The sequence below is a fragment of the Phaethon aethereus genome (assembly GCF_964289735.1).
Source record: "Phaethon aethereus genome assembly, chromosome: 25".
Lineage (NCBI taxonomy): Eukaryota > Metazoa > Chordata > Aves > Phaethontiformes > Phaethontidae > Phaethon > Phaethon aethereus.
Genome location: NC_138601.1, coordinates 5,920,682 through 5,944,087, shown reverse-complemented (window position 1 = coordinate 5,944,087; position 23,406 = coordinate 5,920,682). Strand labels below are relative to the sequence as shown.

General features: G+C 45.8%; 1 protein-coding gene across 2 annotated transcripts in view; it reads right to left on the bottom strand.

The window, feature by feature from the left end:
* Nucleotides 1-22,777, bottom strand: part of CDK12 (cyclin dependent kinase 12) — a gene marked incomplete at its 5' end in the record, with an annotated part of 28,195 nt that extends 5,418 nt beyond the window's left edge. For both annotated transcript variants that reach the window (XM_082010704.1, XM_082010705.1), the window contains 12 exons: nucleotides 1,665-1,879; nucleotides 2,664-2,795; nucleotides 3,400-3,516; nucleotides 4,005-4,082; nucleotides 5,471-5,572; nucleotides 6,132-6,188; nucleotides 6,993-7,182; nucleotides 7,958-8,128; nucleotides 8,794-8,933; nucleotides 10,472-10,648; nucleotides 14,622-15,506; nucleotides 21,726-22,777. In XM_082010704.1, coding sequence (XP_081866830.1) covers nucleotides 1,665-1,879; nucleotides 2,664-2,795; nucleotides 3,400-3,516; nucleotides 4,005-4,082; nucleotides 5,471-5,572; nucleotides 6,132-6,188; nucleotides 6,993-7,182; nucleotides 7,958-8,128; nucleotides 8,794-8,933; nucleotides 10,472-10,648; nucleotides 14,622-15,506; nucleotides 21,726-22,777 — 3,316 coding nt within the window. The remainder of the gene's footprint in view (nucleotides 1-1,664; nucleotides 1,880-2,663; nucleotides 2,796-3,399; nucleotides 3,517-4,004; nucleotides 4,083-5,470; nucleotides 5,573-6,131; nucleotides 6,189-6,992; nucleotides 7,183-7,957; nucleotides 8,129-8,793; nucleotides 8,934-10,471; nucleotides 10,649-14,621; nucleotides 15,507-21,725) is intronic.
* Between the last annotated feature and the right edge of the window lie 629 nt (nucleotides 22,778-23,406).

The window sequence follows — 23,406 nt, the reverse complement described above, 5'->3', positions numbered from 1 at the left end:
GGGAAGGCACAGAGGCTCCAGGAGGAGGGTGCCAGGATAGTTTGCTCACATTTCCACCACCAGCTTGCCCCCTCCAGACCGCGACCAGCTCTGAACAGCGCTGCAGCAGCACCCCGTGGTACCGCGCACACACTGCACTCACCCACGGCTGGGTACCGCTCCGTCAGCCATGGAGGGAAGCTGCTTCGCTGCCCCCTCCAATCTACCAACAAGGCTGCACACATGGCTGCTGCTTCAGATCAGCTCAGCTGAGGCAAACCTCCCCGTTCCTCGGTTAGCTGGCCGAGGGCATCCTAGCCACCGAGCTGGTGAGCAGCTACACCACCAGCTAGAGCAGCAAGTGCGAGGATGCGCGATGAAGATGGAAACCCTTAGCCTGCTTCAGCGGTAATCAGAGCAAGTCTGACAGCAGCTCAGCCCCTCCCAAGGTCCCTGCAGCACTCTGTGGATTGAAAGCACTCCCTCCTGCGCTGGAAAGCAGGTTTCCCGGGATGGAGCTAAGCTGCTGTTTCGGATGGCGGAAGGGTGTGTTCCACTGACGCGGCAAAGGAAATTAGGTCAAGCAGAAGGCAATTCCTTGCTGAAAGCTGGCCTGGGTTCACAGAGGACACTGTCCTGACCTGCAAGTATCCAGGTTAGTCTAAAATACAACCCTTGAGAGGCACCACCTCCCTTTGCAGCATGCTGGAGCAGAGCCTCCTGAGTGACAAGTGACAAGGGTGTCCCTTCACGCCGAATTTGTAAGTCAAATTTTTTGGGAAGAAAGGTGCAAATGTTTGATTTTAGAAGCTTAAACTTAAGCTCCTCTTGCTGGTGGCAACTAAGAACGTCACGCTCACTCTTCTCAGCTGTTTGTTAAATCCAACCACCACCTTTTGTCCATCTGCCATGTTTCATTGAACACATGGATTGTGCATTCCCTGGAGCAAGAACTGTCTTCCTTGTTACTTGTCAGTACAACATTTGACACAAAGGAAGCTTTAGCCCATATCTGGGTTTTTTATAAGGCTTCTACAGAACAATCAGCACGGTCTAGGCAGCCTTGTATTATCTCTACATTCCCAGGAATCAAAATACCTCCCCTCCGACCATGTTTTAGACAGTGGAAGGTTGATCAGTTTTGGAAACGGTGCCCAAGTCCTGATCCCACAAGTCTTTATGACCAAGTGATCTTTCCTGCAACAGGCAAAGTGCAATAAAGTACTCTTTTGCCCACCAGCCACTAGTCTGTTACACTCCATGCCTAATCTTTACATAGTTTGATCAGCTATATGTCAGACTCTTTACATAGCTGTACCTTCCAGCCTATTATCTGTTACTTTGCTGGCCGAAGTGACTCAATGATTCCTTTCATTATTCTCCAGGAAAGCATGCTTTGGAACCAATAATAACTCACAGAACAAATTCACAGTCAGCTTATCAGTGAGTGACTTCTGAAGACCAGACAGAATGCTCTGCAGCCACTAGTTTTCACAGCAGAGACAAAAAGAAAAGATAGAAAAATAATAATCAGGACAGGAAGAGTCTGAAATGCCCTTTCTGTAGTAGAGGTGAAAGAACCAGACTGGCTTGACAATAGACATAAGCCTCCCACTCCCAGACCAGAGACAACACGGAGGTAACATATCAGGAGGAGCCTTCTACAGACCAGACTGGGCACTGACCTACTGCATCTCCAGTCCCAGACTCTGTTTTGATCTGGGCAGGCTGCGGGTGCACAGGACTGCTGTTGTTTTTGACAGTGTCTGTGCTTGTAACAGAGGTAGTTTCTTTCCGAGAAACTTTTGATAACGGTGGCTCCTCTACTGCAATCCCGCTTTGCCGCTGCCGCCGGCGTTTCTTGCTCCACAGCTCGTGGCAATCCTGCCAGTGGGGAAGGCTGGAAGAGAACAATACTTAGCAGTTAAGGAACATGGCGAGAAAACCCATTTAATTCTCAAAGACCACAGAACGTTTTTAGGGCCGTAAGCGAAGCACAGATGTTCCTCTGACTGCAACCATACTATTAAACCAAGAAGGGGCAAGTCCTAGAACCAGGAAAGGCAGCATAACTGCACGTAAATAATTTCATTTGCATGGGGGTCTCACTCCTGAACGGACTGGGTTAGCTACAATGCACACAAGCCCCAACTAATGCAAGTTCGCCAAGCTTTGAGAGTCTGGTGGCTTCAAGAAAGCGCTGCCTTTAACTTGGAAGGAAACAGGAATCTCAAAAACTACTGCCATATCTGCCTGCAAAGCAGCTAGAGCGGAGTTTATAATCTGCTTGATTGGAGTCAGAGAAAAGAGCTGCAGCGGACAGCTCAGCCACCACTCTCCAATTAGCAAGCAGCATAAACGAGGCCTGGCCAGTCCTCCCTGGCACAGAGGACAGGGATGTGTTACACGTTACTCTTGTGTATCTTCCAACAGAGTTTTAGAGCACCTTACAAGCATTAAACTGAACTTTATAAAACCAGCCTGTTATCAGGTAGAAAACCAACAGCATAAGAAGAACTATTTGCTCAGCCATACAACAAAATGCAAGGGCAGAGTCAAGAAAAGAACCCAGAAATAACAACTTAATTCTGACTGAAAAAAACCTCAAGGCCAAGCCAGTGGCTCCTTCCCAAAGCTCCTTAGCCGGGAGCCCACTGCAGTGGAGGACGCCAGCTGGAACTTACTCTGGAGGTGCCATTTTGCTGAGGTCAACATCCTTAAGGAAGTCACTCTGCAGGGCCTGTTCTGCTGTGCAGCGCTTGCCAGGGTCTAGCGTCAGCATGTGGTCCAGCAGGTCGAGAGCAGACGAAGGAATGCTGCGTAGAGAGTTAGAAATATGGCTGAGTTAAGGGGTTGTTCCGAACAAGGGGAGAAGCCCACTTTCAGAGAGACACCTCAGGCCTAAGAGAAATCCATGCAGTCAAAATTTATTACTATGTGATGCAGCAGCTCAAAGACATCAACAGAAGAGACATCAGATACGTGATATCTTCAGTCTAATTTTTGCCATTTATGAAGAGCAATTCTGCTACAAATCCCACAAGATTATCACACAACTACAATCCCCTCCCAGACAGCACTTCTCTGAAGTCGGACAGCCTCGGCACTGCGAGAATGCCATACTGTCAAGTGTGCTTTCCAGGTGCAGACCCCAGCTAGAAGTGTCACAAGGGTGCAGAGGCAGGGAATCCCTCCGGGAGGCACCTGTGGCAGATATTTAGAAAGGGGACAGTGACCCCGTTCCAGCCTTCCCCAGATGGGAGAAGTCCTCCTGGAGAGGGCAGCAGAAGGCAAGAAGGGGAAGCACTGCTTTATCCTGCCAGGTAGACTAGAGCCAAAAGACAGCAGATGAGTCGCACAACGTAACAGAAGGCCATAACCCCCACGCAGCCACTTATCCTCTCTTCTAACAAAACTCACAAGGAGAACTCCTCACGCAGGCGCCTTCGGTATTGCTTCTTCGGTTTCATAGTGTTGAAGTAGGGCAACTTGATGACATCTGGCCACACCGCTGGACAGGGGCTCCCACAGAGCCGGCTGAGAACGAGAAAAGCAGAGTACAATCAGCAGGTGAAAGGCAGCTAGGAAGAGAAGAGTCACCAACCCGAGTGAAAACATTTCCTTTCTATGCAACTTACTATACCAATAACCTAGGTCTGGGCACACTTCAACAAAGATTAGATAACCCTCAGGTTAAAAAGGATGTATCAGGAAGAGGAAAAACGCTTACCTGTTTACACACCATCCAACACAATGAATTTTCAGTGCAAGATGTAATTTAGGTTCATGATTTTTGCACTCAACTAACAGCAAAGTTTACTGAGGGTGCGTACATTAGCAGCCATGCACTCGATGGTAGGCACGGACACCTAAATGCCTAACTACTCACATTTGCAGTTACAGTCATTTGCTGGTCCTATTTTGCAGGCAGATTAGAGAAAGAGGGCTCTTATAACACAAAGACTGTGTGCATGAGCAGTTTCTGCAGTGCCTCTTCTCATAGGCATGCATGTGCAATGCTTTACCTGATTAATTCAAGCTGAGCCAGTTCCAGATTGGCTTGAAAAATAGGCTTCTTTGTAAACAGTTCCCCGAGGATACAGCTGGAAAGAGGAAAAGCAAGAGGTCACGACAGCAAACCCTTGGGATGATCGTTTGAACACTGCAGCGTTTCTATTCAGAAGCAGGTTTGCCCGAGGAGAGTTATTTGCATCAGGGCTTGTAGTTGAGAACTGACAAACTAACCTATGTGTACAGAGTCACCAATTCTATATGCAGCTGGGAAATAACACTCACTAGTAGGCTGGTTAACACGTCACAGGCTTCACGCTTTAAGTCTTTGCAGGGAAAGAAGGATGTGTCAATAGCATGACAAGGAAAACAGTCAGGCATCTCATTTTCCTCCAGATTCAGCCTATTTATCTTTTCAGCTTTACTGAGGGATATCTGCTGGCCCAAATTATCCTCAGCTGCCAGTAGCGTACTGTTTGTCACTGCCAAGCACAGGATATAGCCTTGTACGCACAACGTTTGTACGCACACACAACATTTGTACAGCTGGAAGGGAAAGCAGAGAAGGAGGGAGGGGATAACTGTGACTCGTTCAGTCCTTAACATCTACCCTTACGCCTTCCGACAGAAGTGACCATCAGTGCCCAATATAGCCGTGGTCTGATACAGGCACCTGCCCGCTGGCACTGGGCTAACCCCACTCATTTGGCACAGGACACTGAACAGCAACGGGACCTCGTGGCCGGAGTTTCCCGAAGTAATTAGCACGGCCTGATTTGTACAAGCCTTTGTTGTTTGTACACTAAGCTCTGCTGAAAGTTTACCTGTGAATACCACAACAGGAAGTACACGCTTTGGGAAATCCATCCCCACTTCTGAATGCTGAATCCTCGAGTCACTGGTTCTGAATCACTTGGAAAATGTTTTATCTTTGTGGCTGAACTGCCCAGACTCCTCCTGTTCATGAGGCTCCCTACACTATTAAAAACCTGAAATTTCTACTTTAAAATGTTTTCTGGATTTAGCTGAAAAAATGAGGTGACAAACAGAGCAATCTGAAGAGGTTACAGAAAACTTCTCTATTCGGTCACTAAAGCCATACTCTGAAGCTATGGCCAGCACAGAGGAAGCTTGTCACCCCTTCTGATCTTAGTGGTACATCACTAGCAAAGGGTGGTTGGTTTGGTTTTTAAATAGCAAGGATACCTTTTATGCTCTCACACACCAATACCAAGAAAAGTCTCATTCTAGGAGTTTTTAACTAAATCGTATAGCTTTAGTTAGGTGACACACACCTATCTCCTCAAAGCACAGAATTCTGAAAGTATTCCTACACTATCACAACAGTCTCTGCCTAGCTGGAATACATATAGTTTCAGAAATGAGCACAGATCAAAGACTACCTTCCATTAGAACTATTCTATTCACGTCCTGATGTTCACAGCCCAAACAGGACAAGAGCTACAAACCAGGCACTTACCCACAGCTCCACACATCTATGGCCGGTGTGTAACGCTCCTCACCTAGCAGCAATTCGGGAGGTCGATACCATAATGTTATGACTTTATTTGTGTACGGACGGCTGGAATGCAAGATGCAAATGTAAATTGACAACAAGAGCCACAAATCCCTTACAAACTGTAATTATTGCTTTCAAACTGCAGAAGTAGGCATGTAAGCAGAAGCAGTGGGCTTTCAAGTGTCTAGACTTTCATAGCATCTGCCTGAGTCAAATAAAGCTGATGAGGTATCACAGATTTTACAAGTCTGCCTGCGTGCACTAGGCAGCAGGCTGTGAGCACCCAAAACAGAAAAATCCTGACCCGCAACAGGCAGCAGCAGGCTACCATGACCAAATAGTGACTGATCTCAGAGCAAAACGTGGTCCATGGCAGGTCCACAGCAAGCAGAGAAAATGTTTTGGTCCTTATCATCTGGTTTGTCTAATGGAAGGCTATTAACACCAGCCAGGATTACATTTCTCCAACAGCTGGAGATGCGTTCTGCCACTTACACTGGAAATAATTTCTCTGGCAATGCCAGGATTTCTTAATATCCACATAGTCCCTTCACTTGGAAGAAAGGAGCTCATTCCACCTGTACAAGCCATTTCCCCCTTCCTCCATGCCGCTATGCCTCACCTCTCCTCCGAGCTGTAGAGTCGGGCGAGTCCAAAATCTGCAAGTTTGATTTGCCCACTGAAAGACAAAAAACAGTCACTGGTTTGAATCACAGCTAGGCTCACGTGCTGCAAGCAGTAAAACATAAGGAAATCTCCCCATGTCATAGAAAGGCCTAACAAAGTGATGTTTGCAGTAATTACTTTTGGATATGCCAGTCTTAATTTTCCAAATCCTATTTAATACTTTAAAGAAACAGGGTGGGAGGGAAGGCAGTAATTCAGTCTCATCTCTTATCACAAACCCTTCCCAACAGACCAATGTCCCAGAGAAAATTTTTAGATGGATATCCAGACATGTGGATGCAATTGTGCACAGGATTATTCCACAGGCTCAAAGTTTTCTTATGGGTATCCAGATACAGACTTGAGAATTAACAGCAAATGAATAATTGTTATGTACTCTGTGACAATCTACGTTACTGCCAAACATTGCTATCTAGAGAGGAGAGCGCATTCACGGAGAACTGCTACTTCCTACCTTAACTGTCAATGGTTTCTCTGCATACAAGCACTTTCAATAAACAGTATTTTTGCCAAAATACCATGGAGACCAAGTGTACACAGAGATCCATTTACTTCAAGTCAACATGAAAGAAAGTTACCTGTAAGGAGCTGCAAAACAGTGAGCAGAGTGCCTCACGTGGAGAGACTGCTACCAACAGCAAGTTAAGTAGAAGGTTGCTAGGGCTGTTAGTTACACTCTCACAGCAGGAGCTGCTTTCTCAGCCTGCAGCAGCACCCAGGAAAGCCACTGCTTAATTACAACCACCCATCACACCACTGGTGGAAACATGCAGGGTTGTATCTACTCCCAGGTTACCTGTTGTTCAATAAGATGTTGGAGCACTTAATATCACGATGAAGGAAATTCTTTTTGTGACAATAATCCAGACCCTCCATTAACTGTTTCATGAAAGACTTGATATGGTCCTCTGAGAAGTGTACCAAGCCAGATTCTAGCAGCCCCATTAGGTCATGGTCCATGTACTCAAACACAAGGTAAAAGGCACCTGGTATAATAAAGAGAGAAACGATTTAAGACAAGAGAGGAGAGACAAAGAAAAAGGAGGAATGAAAGTAGATTCAGTTGCTGAAATAGTCTTGTTTTTTGTGCACTGTTGAATGTGTTCTGTTGGCATTTTCCGTAATGCAGTCTTGTGATATTTAGGGCTTACTGGGCATCCTAGGAGATTCCCCCCCTCCGAGGGTAGAAAAAAAAACTTCAAAGCAACTAAGTAGCCCCTCCAATGCATCAAGCTGACATCTGAAATCGAAATACACGCCCAAAATAAATCCTTTGAAATCCTGGTCACATTTGCCTATCCATTTCGTTCCCTTCTCTCCCATGGAAGAGAAGGCCCCAGACAAAAGCTAGTGGGATGCTAGAACAGCCTTCTTCCACAGTGACAGAGGACAGATAATTTTCACATTGTTAGTAAGTTTGTTGCTACTAGTCAGTGTTAAAAGTGACCATGTAAAGGTTTCCCCCCCCCAACACTGCTCTTCTGTGACTCTACAGGAATGCAATGCACCCTTTTAAGACCGTGTCTACCTCCGCTCTGTAGTGCGACAACTCATTTTAACTGGAATCTATCCTTTGATGTAAGGCCAAATCCAGAGGCCAAACTTGCTGGAACTATATACCAAGGAGGAATGCAAAAAAGAAAATCTACATCAGGGTTTAGATTTCTGGCTTTACACTAAGAATAAACACATGGAAGGGTTTGCAAAGAGGTTGCATCACCTCTTTGGCTAATCGAAACCACACCCTGCAGCAACTACTACCTTTGTCCTTCTTGAAATCCAGTGCATCTTGTTTGTCTGTGACAATTTCCTTCATGTTAACAACACTGCGGTGGATCAGCTGCCGAAGTATTTTGATCTCACGGATGGCCGTGATGGGGAAGCCTTCCTTTTCGTTGTCCAGTCGCACCTTCTTGAGAGCCACCAATTCACCTGCCAGAACAAGCCAGAGTCTAAGCCTCCGCACACATCACCGCTAACAACTCTGTGGGTTTCCAAGGAGAAGCTGAAAGTAGCTACGAGCACAGCCAACATCCACCAAGAAATAGCAGAGTCAGCTCCAGTTACCACCCTACTAATTTTTGTTACATCACTCTGACATAAGTTATCACACCAACAACTCAAGACAGATGACACCAGTGCTCCTCCTAATCTGCTTCAGAGGAAAGTCACACAGTTGAACTTAAATTTACCCTGAAAACCACTCTAGTCCCTTTCACAAGCTCTGCTACAACAAAGTCTGACAAAGGCACATTTAAAAAGCAGGGATTCAGCGGGCACCTATGGCTGCCATAGCTATATCTACCACAACCATCTGACCAAGTGTCAAATGGTACACACAGCGCACATGATTTCACCAGCAGAGAGGGCAGCTGGGCACTAACTCACAGTCACCTGGATTGCAGAGCTTTTCTTCTTTTGCCCATTTTGAAATCATCTGATGTAAATGCTTATTCGAGGGCTGGAGCCGTTTCTAGTTCTACAGGTACTCATCGTTAACCGGCAACACTGCTAACGCTGGAATGGGTTTTAAAGCACACCTACAGTAACAAGGCCTAAAGAAGTGGAGTCAATCTGAAGCCACTTGGCATCCTTACCTGTATCCTTGTCCTTGGCTTTGTACACCTGTCCATATGTCCCTTCTCCAATAATCCCGATGATATCAAATTTGTCCACGCAACGCTTCCCCCAGTCGCTTTCCGTCTGTCTCCTTTCCCCATACCGAGGGCAACAGATTCTGGAAGAGGGAAGAGGACTGTTAAGACACCCAAGTACACCACCTCACCCGCCATCCCACAACCAAATGCCCACTTGACTGTCTTAAGCTGTAACCTAAAAACAAAAAGCAAAGGTCAGGCACTCTGTCTTTATACTCCTAGCAACCAAGTGTTCAGTAGAGTTTAATGAATTATGCGATATAATCTCAACTACTCCAGGTACAGGCACTGCTATACAGGAATATTAGCCTTCTATTTCCTTCAGACACTAAAGCGTGCCAGCAGAACAGTCTCACTATCAGATCTTTTCACTTCACTTATGCATTTACCAGCTGCATACGGCTAATGAGCAATACACTGTTCCTCCTGGGGAAGTGAGGAGTGTGAAGAGTGGGGAAGACAAGCAAAATGGATATTATGCCACCTCATTTCCACAGACGTTGAGGTAGCAGAACCTTTTTGCTATAGCCTACCTGGGGCACACAGTTAGCTACACAGATTTCTACAAAGATTTCAGTTAAAAGTATATAATGAGAGTAGTTTGAAGGAGAACCAAACCAGTATCTTTATCTAAAAAAATACCAAAGAATTATACTACAGTAGGATAAAAACCAACATTTGGAATCTTTTGCAGAAACACTGGACATTTGATTTTTAGTTAAAAGAAAGTGTAGCTAGCACTCTGTGCACAAAAGGCCAAGAGAGCTTGCTCCCTTGACAACTGCATAAATTTTATCATCAGGGGAAGTTGTATATGCCTTGCAACATGACCAATACTTCAGTTGCGCATGAAGAAAAGGTGGTTGTCTCCTATTTGGAATAACCAATTCCTAGAAGCACCATGAGCTTTATATGGGGACACTCGTCAGGAAGTTTCTTTGGCCTGCAGGCTATAGGCTAAATCAAAAGATGAGAGTGCTTTCAGGGTAGATGTGGCTGGAGATTGAATACAGCACACTCCAGCTATTCTACCATTGAAAGCGTCAAAGGAGAAGACAACGGAATGCATCACAGCTTCAGCAGAGAGCCTGAACCGTAGTCTCCGTTTGGTACACCATTTACACTGCCTTCTTCCCAAGCTGCCGTACTGTTAATTCTCAAATAGATGGGGAAGCGGCCTTCAGCTGTGAGTGATGCAAATATGAAACAACCCACAGGAAACAGTTGATATACCGTAAGAAAACACAGAAATATGAACTTGTTTTCTCCACATTTCACTTCCCTCAATAAAGACAGCACTCAAACAAGTCTGGGGACAAAAGAATTTATAAAACTGAACTAAATCTAGCTAAAGTTTTACAAGTAAGTGCACATGAAGTGTTCTCCCCATCCAGTAAATGGTGGGGAGCTGCTGAGAGCTGGCAAAGCAGCTGCCAGGTTCAATTTCAAAAATGACTGCACTTTCAACAGTGCCATCTCCACATGGAGCACAGGGCATGAAGTCACCTCTGCTAGGAGTGCTGCAGTACACACTGAAACCTAAAGCTTCGGAAACCTAGACTGTCATCTGTGTTCAACTCAAAAAAGCTACCAAAAAAAAAAAGCAAGCCAGCCTTACTTTGGTCTCTTTTTGAACGGTTGCTGAGGTGGTGTGGCTGCCTTTGGTTCCGGGGAGTCAGGAGGAGATGGATCCCCTCCAGGGAGCTCTGGAGGGAGCGGGAGGTCCGTGAGTAAGTGTCGTGGTCTCTGCTCTCTATCTTTCTTCACAGGTTTTGGAGGAAGAATCTCTTTTGGACTAAACTCCGAAAAGTTAATACAATACAAAAGTCAGACTTAACAGCCAATTAACAAACAAAAAAGCCTACTGTAGGACAACAGCTCTCTATTTGAGAACATAAAAGTTAGGAACCCAAGTTTAAGTGCCAAAATTGGCATAGCCAAGTATAAAACCAAACAGCCTTAAATTTTACAATGATAATACATCAGGAGAGAAAAGTGTTAGGTTTGAGCCACTGTCCTCAAATAAACACACCGCGCTCTGCAACTAGAACTTGCTCAATTTGCACAAGTAAGTAGTTATTCTGAGTTTCCTGTAAGACAGTTCAGGTTATCAGCCAGCACCCACTTTCTGACCCTTACTTCCTCTATTTACTTAATTTATCGTAGTGAAATTAAATACATGACTTGTTAAGGACTGCTATAAATACGAACCTAGAATTAAATCTCTCTACTTAAGTAACTTCTAACTTCTTAGCAAGGACTGAAATGTAGCTGTAACTTATGAATATTGCTGACAAACCAAAAGTTGACTTTAAAAAAATACATATATCAAATTACCAATGGTATCAGAAGCTTGGTTTAGACTGGCAAAAGTCTCATAAGCAGAACGTAATTTCTCCCTCATGTATGCAGGAGGGAAAATTCCTATGTCTGAATAATCAGGAATTCTGCTCCATGCAAATCTCCCCTTCACTGAGGTGTGGGGGGAAGATTAAGAGGTACGAACAACCTTCCAAGGTTCATTTTTAGGGCAGCCAGCAAGAGGTTTGCTCTTTGTCAGCATCACCAGGTCTAACGCTCCAGCAGAGAACTCCGCATAAATGAAGTGGTGGAAGTAGGTCATTTTCCCAATTTTTTTATTAGACACTGCCTAATTTGCACAAAAATCTCTTGTGAAATATAGTCAAGAAACAAGCAAGACGAAGAAGGATACTATTCTGGCACTGAGTTGGGACATCTTCTGTAAGAGACGGGGGAGCAATCTTATCCCACTGCTAAGAAGTCACCAGGCAGCTGTGGAGCTATTTGCATACCACGCCAGCCCAGACCTCTGGAGGAAAGCATCCACCGACGGGCACTACTACCAGTGGTACACATCCTAGAAACACCAGAAGCAGGAGAGATGTATGGGCTGAAGCCTGCTCCCCATAAACTGCAAGTTCTTAATGCGCAGAATAATCACTTCAAGGCAGAATCCATGTTAAACCTCAGAAGAGGTTCTTCAAAGTGGGATCTAGACAGCCAGGGCCTACAACCACATGTAGAAGGCAAGAGACTTTGTTCCAGCAGAGCAGCTCAACTAGGTTTTGCTTTCTTTACAGCTTTCATACGTGTATTTGAAGCACTGATCTAATGTCCAGTTCTTACAGATTGAACATTCACCGTAACAAAAAAGCAGTTGTTTATTCGGCTTTGTGTTTAATCCACTTCTAACTGGCAATTAATTTGCTCCTGATAGTATTTAAATACCTAATATATATGCTAAGCTTGGGCCCTTTGACCCTGTCAAAAAGATTCAGCCTTTTTCTAGACACACATCAAAAGCCAACTTCTTTGCAAGACTTTCCCGGGAAGGGCAAAGGTGTGTTCGTAGGTTTAACCTGCAGGTGCCCAGCCTCCCGAGAGATGCACCAAATAGCTACCGTTTTCTCGCTGACACGCTGTTATCCGTGCTTAGTTACCTACAGCTGCTTAGTTAATCTAGTTGCATATCAGCACTAGTGCTACTAGATGGTTACTGCAACTTCAGTTACCCCCAGAAGGTTTGGGCGTTTTATCAAGCGTTTCTTTCAAAGCGAGGAAGCCAAACAGACCCTTCAGAGTTGCCCAAGCAAAAAAAGTGACAAAGTGCAAACACCAACCGCCTAACAAAGGCTCCTAGAAGCTACCTCCTTTCTTCCACTCCCCTAAAATAGCAGGAACGCGATCAGCCAGGTCTGCATTTTCAACTATGTTAGCGCTGTGAACAGTCAGTCAGATGTTCCCAGGAACCTATGCAAGCCATGCAACTTCGGAGTGCAACAACAAACACCTACAAAGTTTCTAACATTTGCTTTTAAACAGCCTTTCCTCTCCTCCTGCTAGGCGAACCGACCCACAGTGCACCTTGACCGCTGTGAAGTCTAAAAGCATTACAGACAGATGGCAAATCTTGAGAGCTCGGCATTGAGAAAGGTTAAAGAGTCTCCAATTGAACGAGGTGTTTTGTACTTGGGCGCTTCAAAATGTGTTTCCAAATTCTACGCTTACCACAGTCTCAGAGCTGGAGTGTTCTCCCAGTCTCAGCATATGGAAGCAAAAGTCTAAGAAAAGTTTTGCTCGCAAATACAAAGTCAGTTAAGAGTGTGCTTCTGTACACAGTCAGTGCCATACGCAACTGTCGCTAGACTCAGCAAAACGAAGCAGGATTTCCCATCCTTTTATTGGGAAAAAGTCACTGTAAATCCATTTACTAAGCTTAGCAACCAGCTGTATTTTTGCCCACACTCCTAAGCTCATAGTGATGGCAGAAATAAAACTTTTACAAAACTAAGCCGCATCTGGGTGGTAAAAAAAAAAGAAAAAGAGCTCTAGGTGCGAGTGGCTAAAAAAATTTGCTGTATTTGCAACAAAATTTCTGTGTTTGGAAATAAAGGATCACAGCAGCAGAATCTTGCTTAGACTGGCATTTGAATTGGGAAAAACCTGCAACCTGTTAAAAGTTACTGCTCATGACAAATATATTTAAGCTAAATAGATAATCGCTGAACAATGTTACAAAGCTTAGGAAGGGCAACATAAACATGCAGAAGTCTAACTTCTGTGTTGATCGCAGTGACAACATTATCCTAATTGACATAGATACCAGGACATACCATGAAAATCCATTAAATGAATCAGAATATGTAAGATACCGTGTTCACTTAAACCACAGGGTAATTATATCAAGTCGTAACTATCATGTAACACACTATTCATTAAAAAACATGCTTTACTAACCAATGAGACACCTAGTACATCTTTAGCGACGGCTGGAAAGACACAGAACTTGTTAGGGAACTACAGGCTAAGCCAATCAAGTAGGAAAAATACCCAAACAGCGATGACCTTACATTAACAGTACTACAACATATTAACAGCTAGAAAAAGGGGAAAAAATAGTTTGTTTTTCTTCTTCTCCACCTCCATTTTGGATATTCTGTTCCATTCTCCTCTTCCTCCACACCAAAAAAACCCCCACAGTAAGGTTCTTCAGACAAGTTCATATTAGAAGCACAAGACCACCACCAGCCAAGACCCAGAGCAGTGAGAGCTACAATTACAGGACAATTACGTCTGCTTGTTTTGATTAAAAATGATAGGAAACAGAAAGTTGAAGCAGGTGTAGTTTCACTCTTTCATTTTCAAACTCTTTTTCAGACAACCAATACCTACTCCTTAAGCAATAAGGATTGTATTAATTATTCAGTAATTAAGACAATACCCAAGTTAAACTAATGCCATTTTTTACATGCAGGCATGGCCTGCACGTTTGAGGAATTTGGAACAGAAATAGCTCTGGTTTGTGTTCTTGTGTTGGAATTGTTAAGCACCTTCCTGTTACTTATACAGGTTTTGGAGGAATTAAACAAAAAAGCAATTTCAAAATAAGCCTGTGCGAATGGCTGCAACGAAAAGGGGTGCATAATTCCCGATCCATGTTTCATTACTGTAATAAATATGAACAAAGAGCAATGTGAAGCCTTCACTAACCGGCATGAAAACAGCAGCCAAACCTCTCTTTCTCACCAAGATAAGATGTAACTACCTGCACAGGATCATAAAACTTTCCACATAATCCTGACAAGGCCAAAATCAGGAATGGCCGTGCAATAGTGCATTTATACCCGTGGCATTGTCCTCAGTGTACTCTGCAGGATAAGCTAGTAACTATCAAACTAAACAAAAGAATCTGTTTATTTTAATGTTTTGCTTTTAAATGCAAACAGGATGCTCTTGCGTGACCTTACCTATCCAAGTCATCTTCCCCAACTAAAATAGGGGGGAGCGGAAGCGGAGGCAATGTTGAAGTTTTCAGGTGTGGGATAGCAGCCGTCACAGACACTTGTGTTTTTGTAGCGACTTGGACAGAGGACTGAGAGTTCACCTGAGAGGATAAAGTAGACGTCCTTGGGTGGGAAGAAGATGGCAAAGACGTTGGGGCTGAAGTAGGGACCGGAACGGGAGTCAGTTGGGATGGCGGCAAAGGTGGAACAGCAGGTGATGGAGGCAAAGGTGGCAATGGTGGAGTTGGAGGTGGTGGTGTGGTTGTCGGCAGAGGCGGAGGAGGAGATTTTATTGAGGGTAGCGGGGGTGGAATCTCCTTCTCTGCTGCGTCTGTCTCTTTTGGAGATAGGAGGTCCTCTACCACTGCTACAGGCTTCAAGTCTTTTGTTCCCGTCTGCTTTGAATCTCTAACTGGAACAGGATGTTTCCTCTCAGAGTTCTCCTCTGCCTTGACTTTTGTTGTCTCTGCAGGGGCTTTAGTCTCTGCATTTGTACACAGTAAATTAACTAATTCTGTATCTGATGATGATTTTTCAGATTTAACAGTTTTGACGACCTTTTTAGATTCTGTTCCAGACTCCTTAAGTTCAGCTAGGCTGTTCTCCTTTCTAGACAGGAAAACAGGTGAGCCCTTTGCCTCCTTCCCATCCACCTTGGCCGCAGCTGCTGCTGCTGCTGCTCGCTCCTTTTTCTTCCTGCTGAGTTCTGCCCCCAGACTGGAGTTCAGCGGTAGCCTTGTCGGTGATATACTGGAATGGCGACTGCGTGACCCAGACCTCTGCTTTTTACTGTGGGATGATGAGTGTCTTGAATACCCAGGACTTCGGCTTCGGGACTTCACAGACTTCCTGTGGAGAGAACAGGGAGCAGATAAATGAAACGAAGCATCTCTCAACCTCTGAGCTACTCACCAACATCAACAGCTCTCTTTGAAAATAATTCAAATCCATTATTTGCCAACTAAGTTCAGAGAGTCCGTAACATCTGTCAGGAGAGACTAAAGCTATGAAACGAGTTTATTGACTAAAGCAGTACAAGTTTCAGGTCATCATCCAGCCTTCCAATGTTAGGACTAAGCTCACAATCATACTGTTAAGACAGGAACGAAGGATCAAGATTGGACAAGCCTCAATGTAAAGACGAGATCACAGATGCATTCACTAAACAGGAGACTTCAGTCAAGAGCATGAGCTGGCAGTTTATGAATCTTTCACAGTAATTATGTACAACTTTAAAGGAAACAACGGATAAAATATGACTGCCCTCACGGGAATGCCACCTCAGGAAGCATCTCACTTCAAGCTAATTTTCCCCCCTGGTTCTTTTACTATCATCAGACCTCAAATTTGCATATTGTGATTCAGGAGAAGAAAAAAAGAGACAGGAATTTTAATTCTGTTTGAGAAATATCCAGAGGGTCTCAGTCTTCCTCTATAATAAATGGTCCCTACATTAGGTATATTTGCAGAAATAAAGAAAAAACTCCAAAGAAAACACACTGAAAATCTGTGTTGATACAAGCAACAAGCAAGGCAGGAAACACCTCACACCATCAGGGTACGCACCACGAGCACAGGGTGAACCTAGTCAGAAGACAGCAGTAACCACAAGCTCAGTAGAGACCGATGTGGAAACAAGATAAAAATTAAAATGGAAGTGGAAACTGGTACTTCCAGCATCCATGTCAAAATTACCGACATGACAGAACGGTTTTCTCCACTTGAGGAAGAACTAGGACTTTGCAGGTTATGAGACAGCACGCTTTAACTGTACACGTAGTAAGCTCTGATGGGTTTAGAAGCTGTGTGAGCCAACAGGAAAATGAGAAATTTTGAGATCAGACCCTATGAATACTATAATAGAAACTATGCTCAAAGTTTATTTTTATTCCGTGATTTATTACTCAGAATATATCTAGTTTTGAAAACACAGAATTCTCTCAAAACATAGTTCCACACTAGTTACAAAAAGAACGCCTAACAGCAAGCAGGCTTAAACACAATAGATGTTGGCTCGCTTGTAACCATACTCGGAATGTAGTTAACAAAGTCTACACTCTTCACAGTGCTACACAAATTAGTATTATCCTGAGACAATAAACATTTGGAAAATAAACTGGACAACTGAGACTAATGCAAAGTTCCTTGCTAGACACCACCAGCACCTTCAAGGATGGACAGCTGCAACTGCACAGAAAGGGAAGGTTCTCACTGCACAAGGGCATGAGTTTAACAGAACCCTCTTCCCTCGCTGCTCCAAGCACAAGCATCTGCCCTCTCACTACTAAGTACAAACCCAAACCTTGTGCTAATCGTGGTCAAAGAATGCTATGACTGTAGGTAGGCCTCACCTTTTGACTTACAAAATAAATATGCAACCAGAAGGAAGGAGAAAAGTGTTATCTGAAGTCACTCAACTATTTTCCTCTTCAACACACTGTTCTGTAATGGCAATGCTGCCTCAGGACCATCTCCTTTTCCAAGGTTTTTGCTTAATGAATCAACAGTCTCAGATGCAGGTTACCATTTGGATAGCAGTTCACCTGCCGCATCCCAGTGTAAAGTTGCCAGGAGCTGAAAAAGCCGTTACGGTTTCACTATGCTCAAAGACATTCACAGGCTAAGGAAAACATTCCTAATAAATCCTGTAGGATGTAGTTTACTGCAACCACAAATAGTTTTGGGGTTAGCATTCCCTATTACAATTCTTTCAGGATAGACTGTTTAAGATGCTGTGATACTCTATTTCCTGCTCCCCGTCTCCCATCCTCCCCCATGATTACCTCCCAACAGTTATTCCAATTCAACCAGCTGCAGAGCAACATTCTCAACACGATCACTCAGCAGATCTGATATAAAGTAAACTTCTCCTAAAGTGCCATTTTACCTTATTTTTAAAAGCTACATTAGAAATGCGGCCACTAAAGACACCTGCACGGACACAAGCAAGGGAAGGGTAACACTGGAGGAAGCGGTGGGGTGCGCAGACGGAGCATGCAGCTCAGGGTAGGACCCCCTTACACAAGGGTTGCTGCGGAAGGAGTTGCACCACAGAACCAGTACTTCCAGCCTGTTGAGGGCTGGGGATGACTCCCTGACCTCCGTCAGCAAATACACATGCTCCTCTATTCCATGAGGACTAAATCCACTTACTCCCTCCCGGTAGTCTTCTCCACTCCTCAGGCACCACTCAGGCTTTTTTCTCTTCAGTCATCTAATGGTAATTACTTACAGTTATTATACAAAGAGCTGTTGTTTCTAAGCCTATTTTCCAGCTTGACGTTTACAGCTTCTTTGTTAGACCTGAAAAAGGCACAGCATCCAGAAGCTTGTCTGCTTTCCCAGCTATAACACCACAGCCAGTAACAGACCACTCTGCAACAAATCTTACCTCATAGCATAAAACCATCACTAGCCTCAGTGCCACTACGTGCTTGCTGAGGGGCGGTCCTCCACAGCAACACTTGCTTTTATCACTGCTGGGTATCTCAAAAAAGATGCAATAAGACAGAAGATGCACAGGCAGATTTTGCCTTTTAAAGATACTCTTCTCATCCTCTGGAATGATCTTTTCGTGGCTTTACCTGCAGCCAGTTAGTTAGCACCCTTAATGTGTGTTAAGGCAACACTCTACAGCTTACTTGCTTTGCTGAGATTATCAGAGATGGGCAGGGGGCAATTCAGTCTCATGTGAAGTTCTTTTTCTGGATAAAAGTGCACCTTGTTGTCTCTCTCGTGCTGGAAACTAGAAATACAAGATACTAACCATGATGACTGTGAATCAACATAAAGAAGTCAGAGATGATGGCTCATATAAATTCAAATAAAAAAGCATTATTAGGTTAATTTAACTGATACAATCAGAAGATTAGAATGGTCTTTGGAGAAGGGAATGCTAGAACACTCCAAACCTCCTCATGCCAAAAACGACCACGGCTAACAGCCGTTGGCATAGGCGACCCTGAATCAGTTGGCAGAACAAAGCCTCACATCTACGTACTTCCATATTATTCGCTATACAAACTCCTAGGAACATCTACAGGCATTAAAATATTTTACCTGCTCCAAGCCACAACAGAAGTTAAGAGTAAAGTGCAAACTAGTACCTGGGAAGCCTGACCGCATGCCCTACGCTCTAATTACTCAGGAAACAAGCTCAAACAGAAGGCCAACATTTCTTACTTATGAATGCCTGTCGACCTTTTGCCATGGCAAGGATCTGCGTAACAGTGGCCACTACTACAGCACGTGCACATGCTCACCCTTAGCTGCTATACTTAGTACAGAGCACAACCCACCTTCAGCAAGCTGAAGGACTCTGGAATTTCTTCTTCTAGTTTTAGCTGCAGTGACAACAGTTGCTACAAGGAATGGCAAGCCACATCTGTTATTTTTCCTACTGACCAAATCATCCTCATTTCCTCCTAAATTGAAAGCAAGTTGTTTTGCACAGCCATTTGAAATGCAAACATTCTGTATTTTCTCCAATCAACACAGCACATTGATTCAGCTTCCTAACACTGTATTTTGGACATGGGAGATTAAAGAAAACACAGAACGCACTAAAAAACCTCCCATATTGTCAGTCAGTGGAAATCATCCAGTGTCCCAGAAAAGCCTGTGTTACCTCCTCTGAAGAATTTAAGCCATAGTCAGATGTTCACTGCCTAAGCGGGTGTGCCAGTTAAAGACATTTTCTCTCCCAAACCGCTCCTGCCTCTCTGCAGGAGCCAACAGAAGAGATCATGCAGTCACTCCCCGGCTACTCTGGTGCAAAGTCAGCTGCCTCCATTTACACACTCATCTGCAGCAGATCAGCCAAAGCTGGCTTCAGTGAAGCTGGCCAGGAAGGCTCAGCTGACCCACTCCTCCAGGTGAGCTCCTGCACAGCCCTCAGCAGAGGGGCAGCCCCACCTTTGACTTCTGGAGCAGATGTTTGACCATAAACTTGCACCCACCGCATCACTGTACAGGCTGCAAGCTCAGTGAAGCAAAGCCAACAGATGAATTACAACTTACAATTTGCCTAACGCATGGGAAGCACATTCATCTCCCTCTGTCCCTTTACTAGAATCACTTCAGGAGACTGTTTTCTGGAGGTGTAATCCATGTTCTTTGTTCTGCTCTAAAAGAATCTATCACTCAGTAAGCTATCTGCCCAGAAGAGAGAGAAGAATAGTAGGTTATCAACTGAAGTCAGAGATTCAAAGAACTCAGAAAGCTGAGCGTAAACAGTAAGTGACCTTTGGAATCTATTTTGGTTTGGGGTCTAGCATTTTGCCAGTGAGTCAAAGATGCCCTTAAAAAGTTTCTTATATGGGTATGTAAGTTCAGGGAAGCAGCACAAAGTGCTTGAAAGTTGCTCCCATAATTAAGATCAGGAAAAGGTAACTGCTTGATTTCTCAAGTCAGAAGCAACCAGCCATTTCCAGAAAGAGTAAGCTGCAGGTTCTCCTGGGAAGTGGAATAACCTGGGGGGAAAAAAAAAAAATACCTCTTCACATACCAGTCTGGTTTCCACATGGTTTCTCCCAGGGTAGGACTGAACATTGACATTTACAAGGTGCCATAATACACAATTATATCATGAAGTATACATAGATTTTCTACTACTGTATTCTTTTCCAAAAGTACTAGCAAATAACATGTAAGAGCAGTGCCACCAGAGAAAAAAGAATTGAGGGGAGGGAGAAGACAGACAGCAAAAACTACCCCTCCAGACCTCTCAGGTGTACTCAGAGGAAACAGGGCAGAGGAGAAACAGCCTGAAGGAAATTTTCATGATGTAAAATCACAGCAAAATAAGTAGATTTTTACACAACAGCTTCCAGAGTGCTAAAACCTTGGAAAGAGGTGCTAAACACCTCTCTTGCAAGGACAAAGGCACTATTTCAACCCCACTATGGAAGACAGTACTCCTGAAGTTAAGAGCTCTAGTAACAAAGGCCAGATTCCAAAAGCCCCTGAGTTCTTTGGGAACTGCTGATCGCATAAATGCGCTCTGGAGGCAGCCTCTTCACTCACAGCTCCTGTTTGGACCAGAGGATGCAGTAGAGCTAACAGAGCGCAGAGCACTTCTATAGCTATTGCATTCCAGGTCACATCTTAATTGCCATGGAGCTACAACCAAAGCTCCACGGCACCCATGCTGACAACTGGAAACTCACTTAACATAAGCTGAAGCTAGGGAGAGGGGGGGAAAAAAAAAAAAAAGAAAATCAATGTTAGGCTATATATTCGTTCATATAACAAGATGAGTAACAAACATCTGAAATAAAACACAGAATTAGCACTACCTTTGAATAATAGTTTCCTTCTGTAGCAAGGTTACTGACTAAAGAGAAAAAAAGAGAAAATTATAGTTAAGCCAAAATACAGCTGGTTCCTACTCGCGTCTCCAGAACTCCCTGGTTTCAGAATGGAAGCAAGAAACTCTAGTACTAAGAAAAGAAAGTTTAGGGTAGAAAGATGGAGTTTACATGTGGTCATCTCTAATTCAATGGAAGAGGAAAGACAAGTCAGGTCAGAAAAACCAAAATATGCTCAAAACAAGCCACACTCCTGAAAAGTGTGATCAAGTTTCTACATGTAGTAAACAGATAAAGGCATCCAGAAATAGGTGAAAACATTCTCCCTAGCTGAACTTTTCGCCAGGGAAGCGCATCCGATCCCGTATCAGGAGCTGAAAGGCTCAGTCTCCCTTCAGAGCACAACCCTCCCCAGAGCCTCGGCCCTTCTGCAGGGGCCACCTCCAGAGGTGGGTGTAATTTAATCCCAGGAGCTCATTCAGCCCTAGGCCTCTCTGCTGAGAGCCAACATGGACGCTGCCTACCGCCAGTCAGGGAGGTGTTTTCCAAAGTGTAAACATCATTTTAAAGGGAATTGCCAAGAATCCAACCAAAGCAATTCCACACAGCTCACTCTGCAGCCAAATGAGGCAGCCAGTGACCCGGGCCCTACCGAGATGAGGAAGGGGGTTAACTCCTCCCATGCTCAGAGCCACCCCGAAACACCCCCAGACACTTCCCCATTCTCCAGGGCACGGAAGACAACATAGAGAGCACGCACCTGGCGATGGGGCTTCGGCTCACAGACCGCTTTGCGGCAAAAGGGCTGCTCGAGCGCCGTCGGCCATAAGGGCTTGGTGACCTCCCGCTGTACGACCCGCTGCCTCTCTCGTAGCTCGAGGAGCGCCTCCTGTTGTAGGGGCTTATGGACCTCTGCCGCCGGCTGTAAGGGCTGGGAGAGCGAGTGTTCGACTGGTAGGCCACGGGCTCCTTGTAGGGTGGACTGATGGACTGGCGGCGCGAGGAGCCGCCGGGGCTCTTCCTGTAGGGATCGTAGTTACTGGATGTGTGAGAGCGGGGAGGGCTGAGATCATACTCCTGGATGTAGGAGGCTCCTGAGGGGCTGTCATCCAATTTAGGGCTGTCGGACCATTTTCTGTGAGGACTTCTGGATTTCCGCTTCGGACTGTCAATTGTTTTGTAACTTTTTGGAGCATCCCTTTTCCGATGGCTTTTACTGCGCTCTTTGTGGCTGGACTTGAGCTCCCGATCCTTCCTGGATTTCTCCTTGTGCGCTTTGGCTGACCGGGACTCCTTGTTGCTACTCTTAGAGGCCAGTGACTTCGGGTGCTCCTCGCTTTCAAGGAGTCTCTTGGAGGATCCCGATATTCTCTCCTTGGTGGACCCGGACCTGCTGGATGCCTCCAGGCTCTTTTCTAACTTCCTCTCTTTTTCTGCCTGCTTGCTCTTCATCAGCTCACGAATGCGCTTGTGCTGGTGGTGCCGGTGCTTCTGTATCCTCTCACTCCTGTCCGCTTTCCTTTCCTCGTTCTCCCTCCTGTCCAGCTTGAGGGCCACATCATCTGAGAAGGTATCCGAATCCGAACTGATGTCATCATACTCCACCAGCGGCTTGATCATCGCGCCCAAGGGTGCCGCTGTCTCCTGGGCTGCCAGCGGTGACTCCTTGGAGTGCCTGGACTTATGCCTCTTGTGCCTGGAGGCCAGCCGGTGCCTCTCCTTGCTGTTCGAACTCCCGCTGCCAGGCGCGTGCTGCGAGGACCCCCCGCCGCCCCCGTCCTTCTTGCCCCCATGTCTCTCTGGATTTGGCATTCCTCCTCCACTGTGCTCGAAAGAGGGGAGGGGGGGAATCCTCCAAAACCCCCAAACTTCAAACTTCCTCAGCGCCTGCTCCTCGCACCATTCACCCCGGCCTCAGCCCTCCCTGCCGCCAACACCCCGTCCTACATGGGGAGCGGGGCCCCGCGGCGCCTCGAGGCCCCGGAGGAGGCGGAAGGGCGGGCAGGAACCGGGAGGGGAGGGGGAAGGGCACCGGCCTCACCGCCTCATCCGAGGGGCCCAGGCCCGGAGGGCAGCGCCGCCGCGGGGGCGCCCCGGGAAGGCGGGGCCTGGGCCCGCGATCCCTCCCCACCCCCTCAGCACCGGGCACTCGGACCCCGCCGCGCCGGTCCCTCAGCCGGAAGGCCCGCCAAGCGCCGCCGCCCGCGCCCCCCTGCCCGGCCCGGCCCGCCGCGCCCCGCCGCCGCCCCCCGCTCACTTCCCAAAGCGAAACGGCTCCGCGTCCAAGGGGGGCACCCGCCAACTCTCGCGAGATCCGGCCGCCTCTCGCGAGACCACCGCCGCCCTCCGCCCCACCGGCTGCCCGCCGATCCCGCGAGACCTCTCTGAGGAGATTGGGGGGTGGGGGGGCGCGCTCGTCCTCTCGCGAGAGCCGAGCCGCC